The 21965-nt window shown below is 43.4% G+C and overlaps 1 protein-coding gene across 1 annotated transcript in view; it reads left to right on the forward strand.

The window, feature by feature from the left end:
- HECA (hdc homolog, cell cycle regulator) overlaps positions 933–21965 on the forward strand; it is a 44322-nt gene continuing 23289 nt past the window's right edge. The window contains exon 1 of the mRNA XM_018053273.1: positions 933–1337. Coding sequence (XP_017908762.1) covers positions 1067–1337 — 271 coding nt within the window. The 5' untranslated portion in view covers positions 933–1066. The remainder of the gene's footprint in view (positions 1338–21965) is intronic.

Consider the following 21965-nt stretch of genomic DNA (forward strand, 5'->3'; position numbering starts at 1 on the left):
GAGCTGAGACCTGAAGGGTGGGAAGGAGCTAGTCTTCAAAAAAGCCGAAAAGAGTTGCAGAAAAAGAGACCACGGGAAACTGTTCCTGGGGTTCCCTGCCCCTCAAGTCACTGCCTTATCACTGGTGTCACCCTCTGCTCTCCACCTGCTCACAACAGTGGCCGCCGGGCTTTCAGGACAACTCAGTCCACGGGGATTGGGTGTTCCCTCCAGGAAGAGCCTGCTTCTCCGTCCCTGGAGACGTTTAGTATCATCCCTGGATGGTGGGTTCTGTTTGAACCAGCGGTTTCACCACTAGACTGTGACGGCCTTCCATTCACGGACTCTTCTGTCCTTTCTCATTTTCTAGGAACTTGACTCGATTTCTTTAATTAGTGAATCTACAACTGTTTCTGAATGGCAGAGCATTTTGATGTATGATTAATTAGAAACTCTTTGTTTTCCAATTCTGTTCTGGTCACCCCCCCACCCCCATTTTCTCCCGATCATATTGTTCTAAGCCTCAATTACATGAAGGTCAGAAGGCCTCCGACTAACTCCAGATGCCACTGGACTGGCGTTTAGGGCCATTTCAGGAAGGTAGGTCCGCAGGCACCCAGGTGCAGTCGGAGACCCGGAGTGCGGGCGCCCCGATGACGTCACTCCAAGGCTGCCGGCTCAGCGCGGGGCGTGACGTCACGCGGGCGGGCCAGGCCACCATGAGGTCACCTAGTGGGTGCGGCCAGGCCGAATCCCCAGTGTCGTCACGGGAGGGGGCGGGGCCAGAGCGTGTCAGCGAAGCCGAATCAAAACAAGCCCGAGACCCGCCTTTTCCCTCCGGCTGGAGAGCTTCTTGCTTGCGCCCCGAGCCCGCGGCGCCCGCGCGGCTGCGAGCCTCGGGTGACCGCGCGCCGGCTCCAGGAAGCCGGGGAGGGCGCGGCAGCCGGGATGGCGCGGCGCGGGCCGCGCGGCTAGACGGGCGCCAGCGGAGCCGCCGGCCCGCGCCCTCCGTTCTCGGCCTCCCGAACCCGGCGTCGCGCCGCTGGGAGCCGCCTTCACCGACGCGGGGCACCTGGACGCTCGCGAGATGCCCAATCCCAAAAACAGTAAAGGCGGCCGCAAAAACAAGCGCGCCAACAGCAGCGGGGACGAGCAGGAAAATGGAGCCGGGGCCCTGGCAGTGGCGGGCGCGGCGGGGGCGGCGGCCGGGGGGGCCCTGGCGGCGGCGGCCGGCTGCGGAGCAGCGGCGGCGGGCGCACCCGGCACCGGGGGCGCGGCGGGCGCCGGAGGCGCGGGGCCGGGCGCCGCCAACGCCGCGGCCGCCGCGGGGGCTGCAGCCGCGGGCGACGCCAAGAACGGTGAGTCGGGTCCGGTCGGGCGAGCGCCAACTTCCTCACCGACGGGGACGGCGCGGCGGCGGCGGGGCCCAGGGTGGCGCGGGCGATGCGTGGACAATGCGAGAGTCAGGAAGTGCTCACCCCGCCCCTCCGCCCCGCCGCGGCTGCCCCTTCCCGGTCCCCACGCACGGCGGCGGCGATCGATCGCCGGCCCCGGCTCGGTGTCCGCGCCGCTCTCCGGTCGCGCGCCTCGGGCAGCCTGCGCCCCAAACTCCGAGGGGCTGTCGGGTCCCCGGTCGGGGCGGCGCTCCCCTCGGGCCCTGCCCGTTGTGCTCGCGCTGGCAAAGCCGAGTGTGTGCTCTAGACCAGGGAGGACGAAGGAAGGGAAGAAAGAGCTGCTCAAGTTGAGAAGAATGGTCCGATTGGAAACTTAGGCACCAGTTCCTTCTTCCCTGTGCTCCCCTCACCCACCCGCCTTCCCCTCCCCTGAGTGAAGGGGAGCCTCAAATCCCGGCCGACCGGGGCTTGCTGTGTCGACTGCCACAGGTGAAGAGGCCCCGAGACATTTTTACTGTAGGGTGTGTGTGTGTGTGTGTGTGTCGCTGGGCCGAGGGGGCGGGGGTGTGCTCTTTAATTCTGCTCGCTTGAGGAAGGAAGAGAATCTGAACTTGACTTCCGTTCTCAGCCCGGAGTTAAAAAAAAAAAAATCATTATTTAATTCTACTTCACATTTTAGGAGGAAGCTTAATAACCTGAATGCACCTTTTGAGAGAGCGTTTAAGGAATAGTGAAGATACCACAAGATTGCCGTTGTCACTGCAGAGACACAGTCTTACAGCGTGCTGGGCAAACACTTTTTCGGACTTGGGCAGTTCTTTGAATTCCTCTGGTCAAGTAGGTTTTCAGAGCAGGGAATATAGGTATATTTTAATGAAGAGAGATTGGGTTCCTAATATCTGACTTTTAACTTGTAGGTTTCAGCTTCCAAAGCCCTTCTTTATGTAGATCACTTACTTTTTAAACTGGTGAACTGCACTTAGAAGAACCCGCATGGTTATCAGAGCAGAGGAGGCTGAAGATTAGCCGATTAGAACCTTAGGCCCCTTGGCTATATCTCTGCAATTTTGAAATAGGAAGGTTCCCCACGCCGCCCACCCCCCAGGAACAAACATCCCATTTGTGAATGTTTGAAAAGTCAAAATTTGGCCAGACTGTCTTTGGCGTGTTCTGTTTTTTTTTTTTGCCACCCCATGGGCTGTAGCCCGCCAGGTTCCTCTGTGAAATTCTCCGGGCAAGAATACTGAGTGGGTTGCCAGTCCCTTTTCCAGGGGATCTTCCTGACCCAGGGATCAAACCTGGGTCTCCTCCTTGCAGGCAGATTCTTTACCTTCTGAGTCACTTTAATTGACCCCCCCACCCCCCCTTTTTTTTTGTTCTAAACTTCATCTTGGTATTGATGTGGCAGAGGAGAAAGAAGCGACTCCTTGCTCAGCCATTCAGTTTTGTCATCTCGGGAAGGACAGCTGTTCTGAGCTTCAATTTCCTACCCTGTAAAATCGGGGAAAAAAGAATTATGCTGATTGTATTGGCTCCCTCAGGAAGTTATCCGAGGCTCAGAGTGTCCCTTCTCTACCCAGTCCCCAGTACTTGTTGTTTTAGAAGCTGGTTACATTTGTAACAAGCTTAGTCAAGTTTGTCAAGGAAAGTAAGTGATCAGTGAATGACAGCTGTCATTCACTCATTCAAAAGATACTAAGCATTTACCATGTTACAAGTACTGTGTTAAGTATTAAAGGACAGGTGGCAGTCAAAGAAAGGACCTGCTGGTCCTCACCGGAGCTTGCATTCCTGGGGATGGTTCAGAGGGCTTACCCTGCGTCTGCTTGAAAGTTTCAGGTTGACTGTTCCCTTTTCTTCTTTAAAAGATAAGACCTCGTAAGTGGTGTGACGGAATGTTTTCCTTAGGCTATGGTTATGGTGCCCCTGTTACTGCTTTCCACTGAAGTGGCAATCTCAGGTATATTTAGCAGTTCTGTGTATGTCTGTGTGAAGGTATGTATTTGTGATTTGGAGTTTGTTTCATTACATGAATAGAGGAAAAAGGGAATAAATGGGCCATTGCAATAATCACACTTAGAGAAGGTACAAACTTATGTTAGAGTAGTGAGTTGCAGTTTTTTTGCTTTTAGTGTTTGTTTATTTATTTATTTGGCTGTTTTGTGTCTCAGTTGGGCATGCAGGATCTTTAGTTTCAGCATGTGGGATCTAGTTCCCTGGCCAGGGATTGAATCTGGGCCCCTGCACTGGGAGCACAGGTGGAGTCTTAACCACTGAACCACCAAGGAGTCCCCATTGAGTTGAATCTTATGATGCCAAATTCTTGATGCTGACGTGGTGTGAAGTCTCAGTGAGTGATCCACCTTAATGTGAAGAATCTGTCACTCCAGTTGATGATCATTGCACGTGGGTGCTGAGGTCTCCTGTGTGCAAAATTGATAAATAGGGAGATTATAAATGCTTTTTTGTTCTCTCTCTCTTTTTTTTTTTTGCCATTTAAAGATGTGTTTTTTAATGTGGAAGTGGGAAAGGTGGCATTGGTGAATTTTTAAAGGAGGGGGCAGCTGATACGTGCAGCCTCTCAATCAACTGATAAAACCCACTTATTTTTAAATTTCAGGATGATGTTAATTGAACTCATAGTATTTCTAAGTCAATTTTTTATTTAGCCATGACATGAAATTTCATAATCATGAATATTACACATCCTTTATTTCAAGAGTGTAGTACATTTACATTATTAAACTTTTAAATGATTTGCTTACACTGTTCAAGTCAGTTGTGATCTACATCTGCAAACATTCAAACTTTAGACTTCACCTAAAGTTAATAGTATTTATTTGTTTTTGTTTGGAGTTCATAGAATGGTTTTGTGTCTTGTGCTTCCTGGGCAGTGTGGACACTAGGGCAGGGTAATATTGTTTATAGTTTTTCACTGTTAGTCAGTAGTTATTTATAACTACTGATTCTATAAAAAAAGATTTGATGGTTAGGGAAACCTTGAGGAAGCCGTGGCTGAGTTATAGTTGAAGTTAAACTACTTGAAGTTAAGCTTCTTGGTTAAGTTGAATATTAATTGTAAGGACTTTGTACCCCTAAGAAGAAATTAATTAGTATATTTTCAGATACTGGTTTATGAAATTTTTGTGGGGATTGGAGTAAAAGATGAAGAAGCACTGTCCTCTTTCTACATAGTAAACATCTGTTTGCACACATTGCAACATTTTGATTGTAGATGGACAAGATTTGCAGTGATTAGAAGGCAATGGCACCCCACTCCAGTACTCTTGCCTGGAAAATCCCATGGATGGAGGAGCCTGGTAGGCTACAGTCCATGGGGTCGCAAAGGGTCGGACATGAGTGAGTGACTTCACTTGGAATCATGCATAGATTATACCCATGTATAGTTTCACTCTGGAATTCTGGTTCTATAAGGCCACTGGTTTTCGCTTGAGGCCTAAAAATATATGAGCCTTGGTCATAGTATCTAATTTTTAATGGGCCTGGATCTTAAATCCTTTTTATAAATTTCTGTTTTATGGATGACCATGGTTCACCATTCCATTCATTCCTGACTACCGCCAGAACCTCTGGGCTGCTGAGTTTGCCTTCATTCATTCAACCATTCATTCATTATTCTTTGTAGTAGATTGGATTAGTTTACCCAGTGATTGATCTTGCATTTATTATAATATTATGTATATAATATGATACATAATGTTAAGCTGATGCTTAAGCTCCAATACTTTGGTGACCTGATATGAAGAGCCAACTCATTGGAAAATACCCTGATGCTGGGAAAGATGAAGGCAGGAGGAGAAGGGTTGACAGAGGATGAGTTGGTTAGGTAGCATCACTGACTCAATGGACATGAATTTGAGCAAACTCCAGGAGATAGTGGAGGACAGAGGAACCTGACGTGCTGAAGTCTATAGGGTCCCAAAGAGTCAGACTTGGCTTAGCAGCTGAACAACAACAACAATATATAATATAATATAATATATATATGTGTGTGTATATATATATACATATATATATATGTAGTGGCTGACTTGCATGACACGAGCCTACTGAGGGTGGGCCACTCATGTTAGATTCTGGAAATAGTCTTTGAGACAAAGATTTACCTGCCAGATGTTTACTGGATGTGCTCTTTGCATCATTAGTGGTCAGGGAGTGAGGGAAGCAAGACTGAGTAGAGGGAGGAGCTGAGCTGTGATGCAGAGGGAGCTCTGGAGCTCCGCTGGCCTTCCTGAGTTATCTTACCTTGAGGCATATGGGCGGGGCCTTAACTACCCCCCCTCACCCCCACATACACATTGGTTGGTCGTTGGACATGGGGTACCCCCAGGAAGAGGGAATGATCTGGGAGGGGGGTGACAACTGTTAGCTGTAGAGCTTCTGTGGACATTTCAGCAGAGTAGTAAGTACAGGTACATCACTATTTTAAATGATTGCATGTAATATACCATTGTGTGTCTATATCTTGGATAAACTGATCATTCTGCTCTTGTTTGATCTTTAAGTTCTTATTTGTGTATCTCTAAGCATTATTCAATGGCACCCCACTCCAGTACTCTTGCCTGGAAGATCCCATGGGCAGAGGAGCCTGGTAGGCTGCAGTCCATGGGGTCGCTGAGTTGGACACAACTGAGCGACTTCACTTTCACTTTTCACTTTCATGCATTGGAGAAGGAAATGGCAACCCACTCCAGTGTTCTTGCCTGGAGAATCCCCGGGACGAGGAAGCCTGGTGGGCTGCCGTCTATGGGGTCACACAGAGTCGGACACGACTGAAGTGACTTAGCAGCAGCAGCAGCAAGCATTATTCAGTTACTTCTTTAAGATAAACTATTACCTGTAGACTTGCTACGTCCAAGAATATGCACTTTGTTATGATTTTTAATATATGCCTGGAGATTGCCCTATGGAAAGGTTGCACCATTTTAACTTCACTGTGGTCAGAGTGTCCTTTCCCCACGGCCTCTTCAGTTTCTGGTTCATACTGTTTTAAAGGTGTGCTGGAGAATTGCTGGTACTCTCCAAACGTATCAACAGTAGGGAGGCCCATGTTTAGATTCAGAGCCTGGAGCAGATGCTGCCATACTTGGGGGTATTTTCCAAGGCTGCATTTATTTCTCCTGTGATCTTGTTAGCCACCAGATCAACAAGGATTCAACAAAATACCTAATAGTGGTAAATGGTATCTTAGTAACTGGTGATAGTCCATGGGATCACAAAGAGTCAGACATGACTCAGAGATTGAACATGCATGCATGATTGTTAGTGAGGATGCAAGCATAAGCTTTTGAAATTCTTGCTGCACTGTTATTTTAATCTTAAAAAATAAGCCCTAGAATTTTTTGTAAGTTTTAGTCAAAACGTGGTGTTTGAACAGACCTGGGTGTAACCCAAGGTGCCACAACTTAAGGGCAAAGTGACCTAACCTCTCTCAGCCTTCATTTTCTGAACACAAGCCTTTGGAGTGTTTTTGCAGATTAAGAAAAATGGTACATGTGAGAGATCTTGGCATAGGGCCTGGCAAATATGAACACTATTAACAATGTCAAAAGTTTTGTGATTTGTTCAGCCTTATCTAGTTACAAAACTTGTTAAATTATTCTGTTGGGAACAGACACTGAGAGACAATAAGCTGATTTCTTAATGTAGAAAAAGACTGGTGTCATACAGATTTTTATTCAGGCATTGATTTGACTATACATGATTTTCTATTCTTCCCTCATCATTTCTCTTTTTCCATAGTTTACCTGGAAAAATCAGAGGATTTAACCAAAAGAAAAAAGTAAAAAGCAAACTGTGAAAATGGTTTCCTCTTCCTTTCTTCATTCATTCCTTTGTCTATCTAGTATGTATTGAGCGCCTGCTAGGTGCTGTGTCAGGGCACTGTGTTAGGCTCTGGGATTACAAGGACAAAAGAATCAGCCCCTGGGGGCTTATGGCTTAGTTGGGAGTCCTTATGGAAATGGATGAGAGTAGGTTATTGCATGTACTACGCAAAGCCAGCTATGGAATAAGGAGCAGGAACTTGTGAGGTGGTCACGTATCGGATTAAAGCTGGGGCTTGTGTCTGAGGACATGAGCGAATGAACTGAGCACATAGAAGTAAAAAGTAATTCAGAGGAGGTGAGGCGCTCCGGGTGTTCTTTGGGGATCAGCTGGGGCTTAATATTATTAATTAAAGACCCTTTCCTCTCTCCAGGAAGCAGCTTGAAAGCTCATTCATTAGCTCCTGTGTTTGTTTGTTTGCTCATTCACTATTTTGTTCATCTGTGCACTCATGCATTTACTAAACATTTATTTTGTGCCCACTGTCTTCTATGACTGGAAGTGTGACACTGAATTATACATGGAGACATCAGAATCTGCATGGCTCGTAGAAACTGGGAGAGAGACATGTACACGTCAGGGGTAATGATCATAGGTGCCCAGTACAAGAAAGGATTTGTTTCCTGCAAGAGGGGGACCTTTGAGCTGAGTCTTGCAGGAAAAGAAGCAAGGCTCTGAAAGCAGAGGAAGGATGTTTTGAGGGTGGCTGGGGGAGGTGGGCAAGAGCCTTGAGTTCTGGTTGCTGCTGTAGTAGTTCATGGCTGGTGTGAGGTTCGGTGGTGGAAAGGAAATGGGTCCAGACAGTCAAATCTGGGTGCTTAGTCACCAGTACAGAACCATCCCTGAGGTTTATAAGCAAAGACATGATTGGTTGACCCTGCAAAGGGGAATAATCATCGGTTGGCAAGCTTGTAAAGTTGTTGTTTATTTTAACATCATGGGTATCTTTCGGCAGTCTTTCTTTTATTACAGCTAATCATGGTTTGGTGGTCCAGCCTGCCACTGACCGTTGATTGTGATTTTTTTAGTAAAGTAGTGGGCACACAGCACACACTGCTTTTCTGCACAGCAAGATGAAAGTGTGACAGCCCCAAGGAAAAGTCTCTCTTAATTGTGGGCACCAGCATCCTGATGCTCTGTTAGCCACGGGAGGTTAGCTAATTGAGGTGAACTTCAGAGAACCTGACGCCAAGGGAGGGCTGGGTACCATATGAGCCAAAGAGCTTCCTCTGGATGGAGGGGTTGTCGCTATGGTTTATTTTTCACATCTTGATAGAAAGTGTCTATCTCTGTGCTAGGTTGGACTAATTATATTTGTAATTTTATTTTTTATCCTCATCGAGTCAGTTTTAAAACAATAAAGTCTGGTGAGGGAGATGTCATTATTTTATACAAAGTGACTGTGTTTTTAAGTCTGTGTGTTTCAGAAAGCTTCCATTTCTCAGTGGTTGGTGAAATAGTAGCTTGCTTTATTTAATCAACAGGATGCTTTAGCTCAATTGTACTTGAGAGGTTTTTGTAAACTGGCAAAAAATGAGTAGCATTTCTAATTCTTAATTGTATGTTCTGATTTATCAGAAGTGGATAGAAAAACAAATTATTTCTGCTAAATTATACTTAGGAGGATAGTACTTGAAAGCATTCTAAAAGTTAGAAACAAGAAAGATATTAAGAGGAAGTTTAAAGAAAAGTGAAGGAGAACTTGAAGTGTTTAATGTTAATCATATCATTGTTTAGAATAACAGGAACGTTTGCATGGTTCTCTTATGTACGCATAGTGCAGTGTATTGATACTTCACTGATTTAAATTGTCAAGGAGGAAAAACTTTTCTTCTCCCCTCTGAGGTTCATGATTTTGGGGCTTGCAAACTGACAGAGTAGCAAGAGAAAAGACAGATTTACTCACAGACAAAAATGTGACTCAAAGGTGTGGTTAGAATTTGTGTCTTATCTACTATCTTAATGAGAGATGGGGCGGGGAGAAGGGTTCTTCTTGGAAAGCAAGTGGCTTCCTGGTAAGAGTAGGGGAGAGGGAGAAAGGACGCCTATAAGAAAAGAAATGAATTTTTGAAGAGCTCAGTGGGCCCTAAAAGAATACATGGGTGATGATCATTTTGTGACAGTGTGTGTTTAGGTGTGGTGTGGAGACTTATTTCTGATGGTAAAAGTCAATCTTAGATTGCTTTTGAAAGGGATTTATGAGTTGTTTTGAGAGGCTCTGTTTTTAGGCAGAGATTTCAGCAACTCAAATGCCTTCAGCTTAGAATAATTTTTAGGCCACAGTGGCAGATTCTGAACCCCTTCAAAACTTGTTGAAGTTTAGTATCACCCCCATAATAGCAGTTAGAAAAGATAGTGCTATAATTCTGGATTTCTATTTTTCATTTTATTGGAAATTTATTAGAAATAGATGGCCTTAAGTCATATGCCTTTATAAACTGAGAGAGTAAATTAGGCAAAAGTTAGGAAGATATCAACTTGCTCCTATAAGTAAAGAAGATATATTCGTCAAATTTCAAATGGATGTTTCTCCCAGGGGTTAGTATAGGTTTGATACCTGAGATCGTGTCCCTTTAAATCATAAAAGCATCTCAGGAGTCTTTGACACTAGTATTGAAACTAAATCACAGACTACTTTAGGTTTCTAAATGAGCACTCCTGAATGTGACATTACATCAATATTTAGTTGAACTGTAGAATTTATTAAAGTGACACATTACTTGTTATGCCTGACAGACCTCAGTGTCTGGACAGAAATGGAGGGAATGGGCAATGGAGGGAATCAAGGTCTGGCTATTTTTGATTGGCAGCAGGTGCAGTCTGTAATCTGAGAGGCTGAACCTGGGATGCTTGGTGATGGTTGTTACGAACAAACGCAGTGCTGCCAGAGGCCATGAGAGAGCCTGGCATTGGAAGATAGGAAACGTTTTTCTGCGGTGGAGGCAGAAACGAGCATGTCTGATACACACAGGGCAACTTGGAGAATTCTTCCACTTCACCTCCTCAGATCTGTTCTTACTGGGCAGTGCTTACAAGTTGGAGTATTGTTAATCCTATAATGATATGTATTGGGCATTTAGTTTTACAAATGCTGATGATGTGTTGTGGTTCAGTAGCAAATTAGGTAAAATGCCTGGATGGTAGTTATGTTGGGGCTGTAGAACCCCTGGAACTCACAGAAAGCAGGAGCAGCTTTTGCTGGCAACAGGAACAATGATCACTCCCTTTATGGAGCTCTGACTGGGAGCCAGGTGGGACGCCCCTGCCGTCTGCAGTCTGTGTTGGAGGACAGGGACACTAAGCTCCAGAAATGGCCTCCCTCTCTTTTTACAGAAAAGACACACTGGTGTTGGAGGGATGTGCTGGACCCTGATGTTGCAGTCAGATCATTCATGATACTGGGTCTGTTCTGACTGATATGCAAACCTGTGTATGAATAATGAACAAGTTTTTAAGTAGAGGGCTTAAATTTAGTATAAAAACATTAGGGCAAGCAATCATTGTTATTGTTGTTAGTCACTAAGTTGTGTTCAACTCTTTTAGACCCCATGGACTCTAGCCCGCTAGGCTCCTCTGTCTATGGGGTTTCCTAGGCAAAAATACAGGAGAAGGCAATGGTACCCCACTCCAGTACTCTTGCCTGGAAAATCCCATGGATGGAGGAGCCTGGTGGGCTACAGTCCATGGGGTCGCTGAGAGTCAGACACGACTCAGTGACTTCACTCTCACTTTTCACTTTCCTGCATTGGAGAAGGAAATGGCAACCCACTCCAGTGTTCTTGCCTGGAGAATCCCAGGGACGGGGGAGCCTGGTGGGCTGCCGTCTATGGGGTCGCACAGAGTTGGACACGACTGAAGTGACTTAGCAGCAGGCAAAAATACTGGAGTGGGTGGCCATTCTCGTCTCCAGGGGATCTTGCCAATCCAGGGATTGAACTCGGGCCTCCTGCATTGCAGGCAGATTCTTTACCGCTGAGCCACCAGGGAATCCCAAGAAAGCAATAGGGCCATTTAAATTACTTTTAAAAGACCTCATGCTTACCTTTCTGGTACGTGAACTGAAATTAAATTTGTGAAACAAGAAAACATTTGTCCATGGAAGTACTTAGCTCACATTGTACGCTCATGTTAATTTGATCCTTCTCATGATAGAAGGACTTCCTGGTCTTGGGATGGTGGAAACAGGCCATCTGCATGGATACTTCCAGTTCTTAATGGATCACAGTTCATAGCGCAGATGTGATTATCTTCTTTAGGCCGAAGTTCTAGAAGTGAGATCACTGGTCACCAGGCGTGTGATTTTCAAGGCTTTGATGCCTCTTGCCAAACTGCTATCCAGAAAGGGTTCCCCTCTTTCCACTGACTCTGGCGCTGCATGGAGTGCTCCATTCTCCACACTCCTCCACCGGGAGTTTGATAACCACTTTCTCCTATGCCAATCAGATAGGTGAAAAATCACATCCCATTGTAATGTTCATTTCCATTTGTTGACTTGCCAGCTGAGTGAATGTCTTTTTATGTGTATACTGTTTATTTGTGTTTTTTCCTGTTTGTGTTTTTTGTCCATTTAACTAATGGGCATTGATCTGCACAAGGTCTTTGTATATTCAGGATACTTTTTGACATACATTTCTGCTGGCTTATTGTTTATCTTCTTACCTTGTTTGAAGCATCCTGGCTGGTTAGAAATGTTATAGATTTGTATGATCCCAGAAAATCCACAAAGAGAAAGACAAGAGAGAGTGGGGAAAGTTGTCTGTAAAGTTACTTGTAGGAAAAGCAGTTTGGGCCTGGCGTCAGGGTAGTGACTGAATTCATTTGGGTGTCAACGCATAGTAACACTGTTAGGTTTGTGAGGTTCTGTTTCCTTCTGTTTGTGAGGTTCCTGAAGTTCTGTTTGTATTTAATTTGCAAGGCTTTGTTTCACAGGATTGGTTATAGTTCCCATCACCCTCCTTCACCTCCTCCCTGACCACTCCTGTCCATGGGAGCTGAGCTTCCATGCTCAACACCTGTTGTTTCCTGCACATTCTTAAAGTCCCCTGCAGTTTTTATTCCAGCCAGTTCCAAGGACTTTGAAACTTGTAGATAAAAGCTTACTAATTTACTTATCACTTCTGCTACAAACTGAGGCCGCTTATGGCTAAGTTACCTGTAAATTCCCTGTGATCATAGACTTAAATGCTGAATTATAGGAAAGTGCTCACTTTTTTCATTCTGGCACTTGCATTCAAATTACATTTCTGTGTTAAGAAAGTGAGAACACAGAACTCACCTGGACCAAAAGTTTATTTGTGCCCTGTTCATCACGCTGATCATCTGCCCTGTGCTTCCCAAATGTCTGTGACTTGTAGGAGATTCCCAAACTCACTGCTTTTTTTTTAAAGAGTGTGAGATTTGAGAGACCCAGGTCCTAGTTTGAGGTTTGCCATTTTGCAAGGCTGATGGAGCTTTCTGAGGCCAACTATTCTTATCTGTGGAAAGCAGGATAACATGATATTGCGTATGACTAACTCTTTGCAAAAAAACTGTATTGCTATTTGAAAAAGCCCATGGTTGTGTCACGCTTCGGGGTTTTGGGTGTTTTCTAGTTGGTGTTTTGGTTTTCTGTTTGTCATGTGGTTGTGTGTCTGCTTCCCCTAGTGGTGAATGCATGCTCTGATTTGTTGAAAGAACCGGGGCCAACCTGGGCTTTGCCCCACAGCTTGCAGTGAATGTTGCTCTTCCAAAATGCTGATTCTACTTCCTTGGGAGAGCCTTTCGTTTCTCTGTAGGTTCAGGTCTGGCAGCTCTTGCTGTGTGAGTTTTCCCAAGGAATCTGCAGTGTTTACCTGCTGGTCTCAGGGTGAGCGCCCTCCTTGAGTGGGTTCTTCTAGGGTTTCTGACCCACTGAGGGGAAGGCCTGTGGAGGCTGAAGTCATGGGGCGGGTGCTTTCCCCCAGCTTGAGTAGAGCTGACTTGTGGATTGTTTCGTTGTGATCTGTGAATCATCTGTCCCCAGGTTTCATTATAACCACAAACTGTGCTGTGGTTTTAACCATTTGATTAGCAGAGCCTTGCTTTTGGCCTGGTGTGCCTGTGTCTGTAATCATGCCTTCTTTAGTTTGTGTCCACTCATTTCAGGCCTTTGTGCTCCCTGCTCATTACCAACCTCTGGGGTTCTGTGGAGTAGGAGTTTGTACTGTAAAAGCATTTGGGATACTTTCATAACACTTGCGTGCATGTTTGCTAAGTCGCTTCAGTCATGTCCGACTCTGTGCGACCCTATGGACTATAGCCTGCCAGGCTCCTCTGTCCATGGGATTCTCCAGGCAAGAATACTGGAGTGGGTTGCCATTTCCTCCTGCAGGTCATAACACTTTGGGTTGTTTCCTTACCTCCCTTTCAGATTTTACATCTTAAATAAAATTAAAGAATTGTGAATGTACCAAATTGTATTATGGGTTTTAACAAGATAACTTCTACAGGCATATGACACTTGGTATGTATCTGTGTTGGTGTGTTTATATAAATGTATGGGTGCGTTTTTTTAAATCCTTGTTTTTCTTGGGATTTGGTTGATTAAAAACAAGCCTTCTCTTTGAGATATTCAAATTTGAAATTTTTGACTTTGTATCAGTTTTCCTCATAATTTATTTTTTAATGTTCATGAGGTGTGTGATCTAAAGATGAATTGGAAAAGTTTTTGAAGAATTAATTTGAAATTTTTTCTCTTGACAGATTTGGAAATACTGATTAGAATTTATATGGAGTATAATCATATATACATTTGTATATGTTTATATATTTTAATAAAATTGTATTTAACTGGACAAATTCTTTTATAACAAAAGAGAAATGTCTAGATATTTTTGCTAACTCTTTTATAAATGGTATATTCCCCCTCTAGGTTAGAAATGAATAGTTTTGAACCTTTGAAAATAATCATACTATAAAATTATATTTTGTGTTCCACAAAAGTTAGTAACTGGGAAAGGAAGGATTGTTTAGTTATTAATATAATGACATCTTTGGCTTAATATATCAGTGGGGTAAAAACTTTTGGGGAAGAACTTTGAGCTTCCTTTGCAGTAGAAAATTTTATGGCATATTCTTCTGAAAATAAGTCATATTATAGCAGCTTTATTGAGTATGTGTATGTGGTGAACTACTGAGTTTGGACATAGACATGATTTATTTTTGAGTCTAGTTTTCATTTTCACTGAGGTATGTATAAGGCTTAGACACACCCTCTGCTTTGACAAGTCTTTCCTTGTTACAACAGATTCTCTAACTTGCTTGTTGGTTGCTGATGCAGCATTTTAGAAATAGGCCGAGTAGTGTGGCCCCCCCAGGCTAAAGCTTTGTCTTCTCTCCCTAGCTCACAGCAGAGTGACTGCGGGGGTGGAAGGGAATGCTATAACGCTTTTTCTCAGCTTTATTTTGAAGGGAAGGCAAGGGAACTGAGAGTGTATTTTTCAGGGAGTTCAGCAGGATAGGAAAGGAATATGGAAAACAAAGGAGTGTAAGGATTTGATTTAGCTTGGAGTGTGGATAGAGTAGGGAAATGAATTTAGCCACGTTGTGCTGGGGATTTATTGATTTAATGACAATAGTAGCCTGAAAATCTTCTTGGGGATTGCTGGCATGTTGACCCAAGCAGGATTCAGGCAAAGCAGGTTGAGGTTCTGCTTCTCAACACCAGCGCTCTTTCTGCTGCCCCATTCCATAGTGTCTACTGATACAATGCCAAATCTTTATGTTCTTTCCGAGAAAAGTTGCTTTATTCTCCTTGACATGTAAGCCTTTTTTTTTTTTTTTTGAGATTAGCACTTCTGTTAGCTAGAGTAGATTTATCTCACTCTCTTTCTTTGTTTTTAAGGAGTGCAAAGATTGGGGTCAGGAAATCTTTATATTGTAATCGGGTTTAAGCACTTGTTTCTTTAATTTGACTTTCTGTAGACCTAGTTTTTAAATAATTCTGGATTGATGTGGGCATTGGCCATTCTGAATAAACTTGTGTCACCAGATCATAGTCAGTAGTTCGATAATTTTGCATGAGACACTATTTCAGATTCTAGAACTGGTTACTGTACCTTGTTACACAGAGTTATTGGTCACTGCCTCTCCTTATAAGCTGGCTCTGTGCTCTATTGATCTCTGTGCAGTATGAGTGGGTATGGAAGAGGGAAGGCGCCTTGCTAGCTGAATGACCTTGGGCAGAGCAGTAAAGGATCCTCTTGTGGGCTTAGGACGTGTTTGTAGAATCTGAACCAAGGGATTGTCTTATTTGTATTGTGTGAAGTTTTGGTATTTTTAAGAAACTTTCAGGGAAAATTATGAAACCATTATCTTCATCCTGATATTCAGCCAAAAGCAGACGTATCTGGGGTCTGTGTCCTTTTAGGTCTTGACCTGATCTCTGGTAGATAACAAAACTGTGAGTTTTCTACTTTAACGTCATTATTGACACAGATTTCTTACTGGTATCAGGGTTTTTGAGCAAGAATGGAAATTTAAAAATGGGTAAAATAGAAGTCTGTAGCTTTCTATTTAGTTTTAACTTCAGAGTAGGTAGGCTTGTGAATTTTAACTGAACCTAAGAAAGAGTGAGTCTAGGAGAATAAACTGAATCTATTGAGACAACGTTAAAAACCCAAGTTGTTAAATATAGTTGAAGAGCACGTTGTTATTGTTGTTTTTTTTTTTGGTTGGTGGGGGAAATATGAGGCTTCCATGTTTATTTGGGTGGAGTGGTTTGTTTGAGTAGAAGTCTTGTGTTTAAATCCTATTCAAAGCATGAAAACATGTTTAACTGAATTTAATCTCCATGTACTCAACTTGCTACCCTCTTTGGAACAGTCTCACACACTAAAATAACATCAGAGAGGATAAACTAAATCAGAGGTTAAGACAGATATGCTTAAGTGAGCTTTACTATAGCTCCCATACTAATTAAAACAAGTTGACAAAATACTTTGAAAGTATTAGTTTCCCTTCGTTACAGGACTTAGTATCTTTTAAAAAGTTTTAGTAGAGAAGGGTCTCGAAATAGTTGAGAAAATTTACTTAAAAACTTTTTTAGTTTTCACTTGAGAAAATACTCACCAGTTAGTCAAGAAATGATTTTTAACCCCCTGGTGAGTCTGAGGTGTGTTATGGGCACCGGCCTCCTTCTCCTCTGATCTGCGCTCAGTACTGCCCCACAGGGAAGGCTGGTGACCGAAGCAGAGGCTTGTCACATGGGCCTTATGGGTGACCAGGTGGCAGATCCAGTCCTGGACCTAGTTGTGGCGCTCTTTGAGTGCAGCCGAGGGACGTGGGGCTTTGGGCTGGGAGTTTCTGAGATTCCTGAATGCATCTGTGATGTCATCACTATAATTTTCAGCAGGCTGATTTGAAGGTGTTGATAAAACTTTTTTTTTTTAATTTTTATTTTTACTTTATTTTACTTTACAATACTGTATTGGTTTTGCCATACATTGACATGAATCCACCACGGGTGTACATGCATTCCCGAACATGAACCCCCCTCCCTTGATAAAACTTTTTTAAGACAGATATACTTAAGCGAGCTTTACTATAGCTCCTATACTAATTAAAACAAGTTGACAAAATACTTGAAAAATACTTTTTTTTGCTTGTGTGTCCCCTAAAGGAATTTGAGAAAGCAAAGTCCCTTTTACTTAATACTATTTCACCCTGTTTTTTTTTTTTTGGTTGTTGTTTAAGTTTAAATGCAGAGGGTACAGTCTTCAGTTTATTGTAAAACTCGTCATTTTGATGTATTTAAACAGAATCCAAATATCATAGTAACTTGATAGCCATAGTCATTTAAAAGATCATGGTCAGAAATTTTACATTTTTTTTCTATTTTTATCATCTTGTCATTTTTCTATAACAAAATATATCTTTAAACTTAAATTTATATTAAGACCTACTTCCGGAATGATAGAAGGACCTCTGGATATCTGCCTCTCCTTAAAAACAATGTGAACACCGGAAAAAATGATCAAAATCAACTTTTCAGAATTCTAGAAATTAACAAAAGACTTGCTTTAATCCTCGGAATTTTTATTCAAGGGAAATGCCTGAGTCATAGTAGGAACAATGAATTTTGTTTTCTCTTAACTTGCTCTATTCCCGTTCCCTCTCCTTGGCTCCATGGTAGCTTCGTTTTTTTTTTAAAATATATATGTGTGTGTGTGTGTCTGTGTGTGTGTGTTTGAAGTATGGTTGATTTAGTGTTGTGTTAGTTTCTGGTGTACAGCAAAGTGATTTAGTTTTATGCGTATATATATATGTATACTTTTCAGATTCTTTTCCTTTGGTTGTTATAAGATATTGAATATAATTTCCTGTGCAGTAGGGTCTTATTTATCTATTTTATATATAGTAGTATACATTGTGAAAGTAGTGTCTGACTCTTTGCGACCCCATAGACTATACAGTCCATGGAATTCTCCAGGCCAGAATACTGGAGTGGGTAGCTGTTCACTTCTCCAGGGGATCTTCCCAACCCAGGGATTGAACCCAGGTCTCCTACATTGTTGGTGGGTTCTTTACCAGATCAGCCCCGAGGGAAGCCCTGTAATATTCATAGTAGCTTTGAAACAAGCAGCCTAGTAGTCATTGGAGGGGGAAGAACAGATTTGAAGCTTCCCCCAAAACTCTAGTCCCAGAGAACTACTACCTTTCGACATGTCTGGAAGCTGCCTGGTAAAATCTCATTCACAGGGCTGGTCTTTATTTGACCTGGCTCAGAGATTACCCAGTGTTAGAAGCCCTCTTACGATGTCTGCTGAACACACTCAGCAGCAGTTGTTTGTCATTGTAATTATGATACTAGCCAGCAGCCAGAGCAAACAAGAAATGGGTCAAAACACTTAGGAAGAATGTCTTGAAAGTGGGAAGTCCATAAGGGGTTTTGAGAAGCTCTGACACATTCCTGGTACCCTAGAGCAGGGGTCCCCAGCCTCCAGGATCTAATGCCTGATGATCTGAGGTGAAGTTGATGCAGTAATAGTAGAAATAATGTGCACAATAAATGTATTGTACTTGAACCATCCTGAAACCATCCCCCCAACCCCTGGTCTATAGAAAATTTGTCTTCAGTGAAACCCGTCCCTGGTGCCAAAGAAGTTGGGGATGCTGCTCTAGAAGACCATGCATGTGGGCAGGGCTCAGAGCATGCCCAGGGAAGACTTGAAGAGCCCCTCATTGTTGCTTCTGGCTGATCTGGAGACTCCAAAAAAGCTGAAAGTAAAGGCCAGTAAGGTTGTAAATTGTTGAAGCATTGAAGGCTTACCCAAGACACACACAGCCCCTTGGCAAAGGGTGGGACACTTACTGTTCAGGGCGTTTAAGGAAATCTCCATCTCTTATTAGCTGACCACTAAACTAACTGAGCAGAAACTTCGGTGGCTACATGTGATGGAAAAATAGAGACCTTAGAGAATTAGTCACTAAACAAACAAACAGCAGCAACAGCAGCAGCATACTGGAAGGAGGGAAAATCTGATTTTCAGAGTTGCCACTGTTAGTAAAAGTGTCTAGTTTTCAACAAAAAAGTATAAGATACTCAAAGACACAGGAAAGCGTGGCTAACAAATTTATTCATCATTTGCAGCCCCTATATGAAGCTCTGGACTGGGCACACAACAGGTGTTCAGAAGTGTTATTGAGTTGACTTGTAATTAGCTGATTTTCAGAGACCCTGTGTGTTTTTCTTTTGTAATAAGTGTTTAACCCTGAGACAAACCCTGGTATGTTTATTTTGTCCCCTAGAACAGGGTCTTTATTAAATAATAACTATTAATAGAAGCCATACATTTGCCCAGATGAGTGTTTATTAGTATTCTGGAAAATTTGAAAGCTGTTTCTTTAATTAATTAAGTATAATAAATCTGCTAAGAAAACTGCCTCATTCAGAGACCAGATTAGTTTGAAATATTTCCTGTGTAAAGTTTGCCTGTATAGTTTTACAGCATTTTGAGAATATAACTATTGTTCTGTTTTGCAAATGTCCCGATCTCTAGAGACCTGTAATCAAGTGCTCATGTTATCCAGTATTTGACTTCTTTATAGTAGATTCCAAAACTTTAGTGTGTCAGACCTAGTAAACCAGTGTTACATCTACATATCTGGACATGCTTATTAAAAAAAAAATCTAGAAAACAAATCTGGCCTCAAATCCATAATATTTGCAGATGATAAATAAACCGTTACTGTGTTCATGATCAGTCTTGAGGATGGCAGAAATTCAGGGTTATGTACTATATTGACATTCCCTGATTCATCCCAGGAGCAGAGGAGGAAAGTGGAACTGCTGAAGACATCACATCAGTGCACAGAGTGTTATCAGTATATCCTGGTTTCAGATACTTACTTGTGTATATTTTTCTATATTTTTCATCATCCTTTTCTGCTCCAGTGTCTGTAAAAAAAGATGAAGCAAACCTACTGGACCTGCAGGCCTCAAAACCCCATGTCACTGCAAGGAGAAGATGCTCACTGAATTTGCATTGATGCCAGGGAGGAAGGCAAGGGAAGATTAATATCTTGGAGAATGTGGTCAGAATTCCAAAAGCTGTTGACAGATCCCTGCCGAGGCTAATGCTAGGCTGGCAATATTCAAAGAGTGACACGAGCAGGAGCAAGCTGTAAAACTGATAGTTGTTTACTGGCAATTGTAATTGCCAAAAAGTCTGGGGTTTACTGTGGATCTTGAGGCTAAAATTTAACTGTTGAAGAACTTGGTTAGCAAAAGCCAGGGTCTTTGTTGTTGTTCACTGTGGAAGTAATGTTGCATTAGAGTAGGTGTGTATGCGTGTAAACATGCATGTGTATGAAATTACACTGTTAGGGTGATATCTGGTTATTCATAGATACACTCATGTACACCTGTGTATGACTGTGTGCCTTATTTCAGTTGGCATGTTATAAACTTGTTTTTTTCTTATATTCTTACATGTGAATACATGTATCTATAAATTAGTATGCCAACGGACATGACTTTTATTATTAAAACAAGTTGTCATTATAATTGCTAATGCCATTAATAAAGGCTTGATGGCTGTAGTAATCTGCTATTCTTGCTGTTAGGTTTTACACTGGTGTTTTTTCCACTTGCCGTCTTGTAGGGGCTCAGATGGTAAAGAATCTGCCTGCAATGCAGGAGACCTGGGTTCAATCCCTGGGTGGGGAATATCCCTTGGAGAAGGGAATGGCTACCCTCTCCATAGGGTCGCAAGGAGCCAAACACAACTGAGCAACTAACACGTTCATCCTTAGAAGGTGAAGTTGGTTGGACTCTTGTAGCTGTCAGTGGTGATGTAACCTCGCAGCAGGTTCAGATTGTGTGGCCACATCTGTAATACTTGCCATTTCGCGGTTCACTGCTCTTTTGTCTGCCTCTCCCTTAGTGCTGATCTCTGCAGTGAACATGCGGTTTGTCAGAAATGAATTCCTGGGTTTGCTGGGTGAGGGAGGAGTGGGAAGAAGGGGAAGTAAAGAGGCTGCTGTTGGCAAGAGCTGAGTGGAGACAAGACTGGGCCCACACGGAGATGACAGAGTCTAGGCTTTGTGGTTTAGAGCCCTGCAGACAGGATCTCCTCTTCCCGGAAGAAGATGAGGTGGGATGGAGTTGGCAGGCGCCAGAGCCCACTTCACCATGTCTCGACTTTACCGGTGAGGCTGGGAGCAGGTGATGGAGGAGGCACCTGCCTGGTCCAGGCGGGACAAGGAGGCCGGAGGGGCTGGATTGGCTGGCAGAGCTCTGAGCAGCAGGAGGCAGCCTGGGATGTGTCTGAGAGACACCAGGCTGGTTGGGAACAGGTGGATGGCTGGGCATGAAGAGCAGAGTGGGAAGCTGAAGGGGCTGAGCCCAGGAGAAGGAGTGAGTGTGGAGCTGGTGAGCACGGCGGCGCCAGGACTCAGTGCTTATGCCGCAGCCAGCCCTTCCTGAAGGGGCTGTGTCTGTGGGGCTCCTAGGCTCCGTGGGTCAGCACTGGCCTCTTCTCTTAGTTTGCATCCTTTTCTGGCTGACTTTGGAAAATGAGGAGGGAGGAGAGCATCTGCCCCCTCCCCAAAGTCCACAGTTTGATATGAATTAGGCAAAGCTGGTTTGAAATTTACGGGAAAAAGTGGGGAATGGATTTTTGTTTTGATCATTTATTGCCTCCTCCTTCTACAAATAAACTGGCTTTCAAAAATACATGTAATACTATAATAAATAATAAATAAGTGAGAATGTTAGTAATAGGGATGACACTGTTAGGAAAAATAATGGATATCTTGGGGCATTGCAAGAGGTAGGTCACAAATGTGGCTTTCAGATTTCTAGTACATGGAGGGAAGAGGCAAACAGAAGCAGAGGTCTGCACTCCAGGGTCCGTCAGATAAGAAAACAAAGCAAAACAAAACCAGTGACTTAAAAAATGTTATAAAATACTGAGCAATGTCCATGACAATATCCTTTCATAAATCAGATTTATTAGGCCTGCTCACATCATTAAGGGGCTTCCCAGGTGGCACTAGTGGTAGAGAATTCACCTGCCAATGCATGTAATACCTTCATACTGTAAGAGACATGGGTTTGAATCCCTGGGTCAGGAAGATCCCTTGGAGGAGGGCATGGCAACCCACTGCAGTATTCTTGCCTGGAAAATCCCATGGACAGAGGAGCCTGGCGGGCTACAGTCCATGGGGTCACAAAGAGTCGGACGCGACTGAGCGACTGAGCAACTGAGCATGCATGCGTATGCA

The sequence above is a fragment of the Capra hircus genome, chromosome 9 (assembly GCF_001704415.2).
Source record: "Capra hircus breed San Clemente chromosome 9, ASM170441v1, whole genome shotgun sequence".
Lineage (NCBI taxonomy): Eukaryota > Metazoa > Chordata > Mammalia > Artiodactyla > Bovidae > Capra > Capra hircus.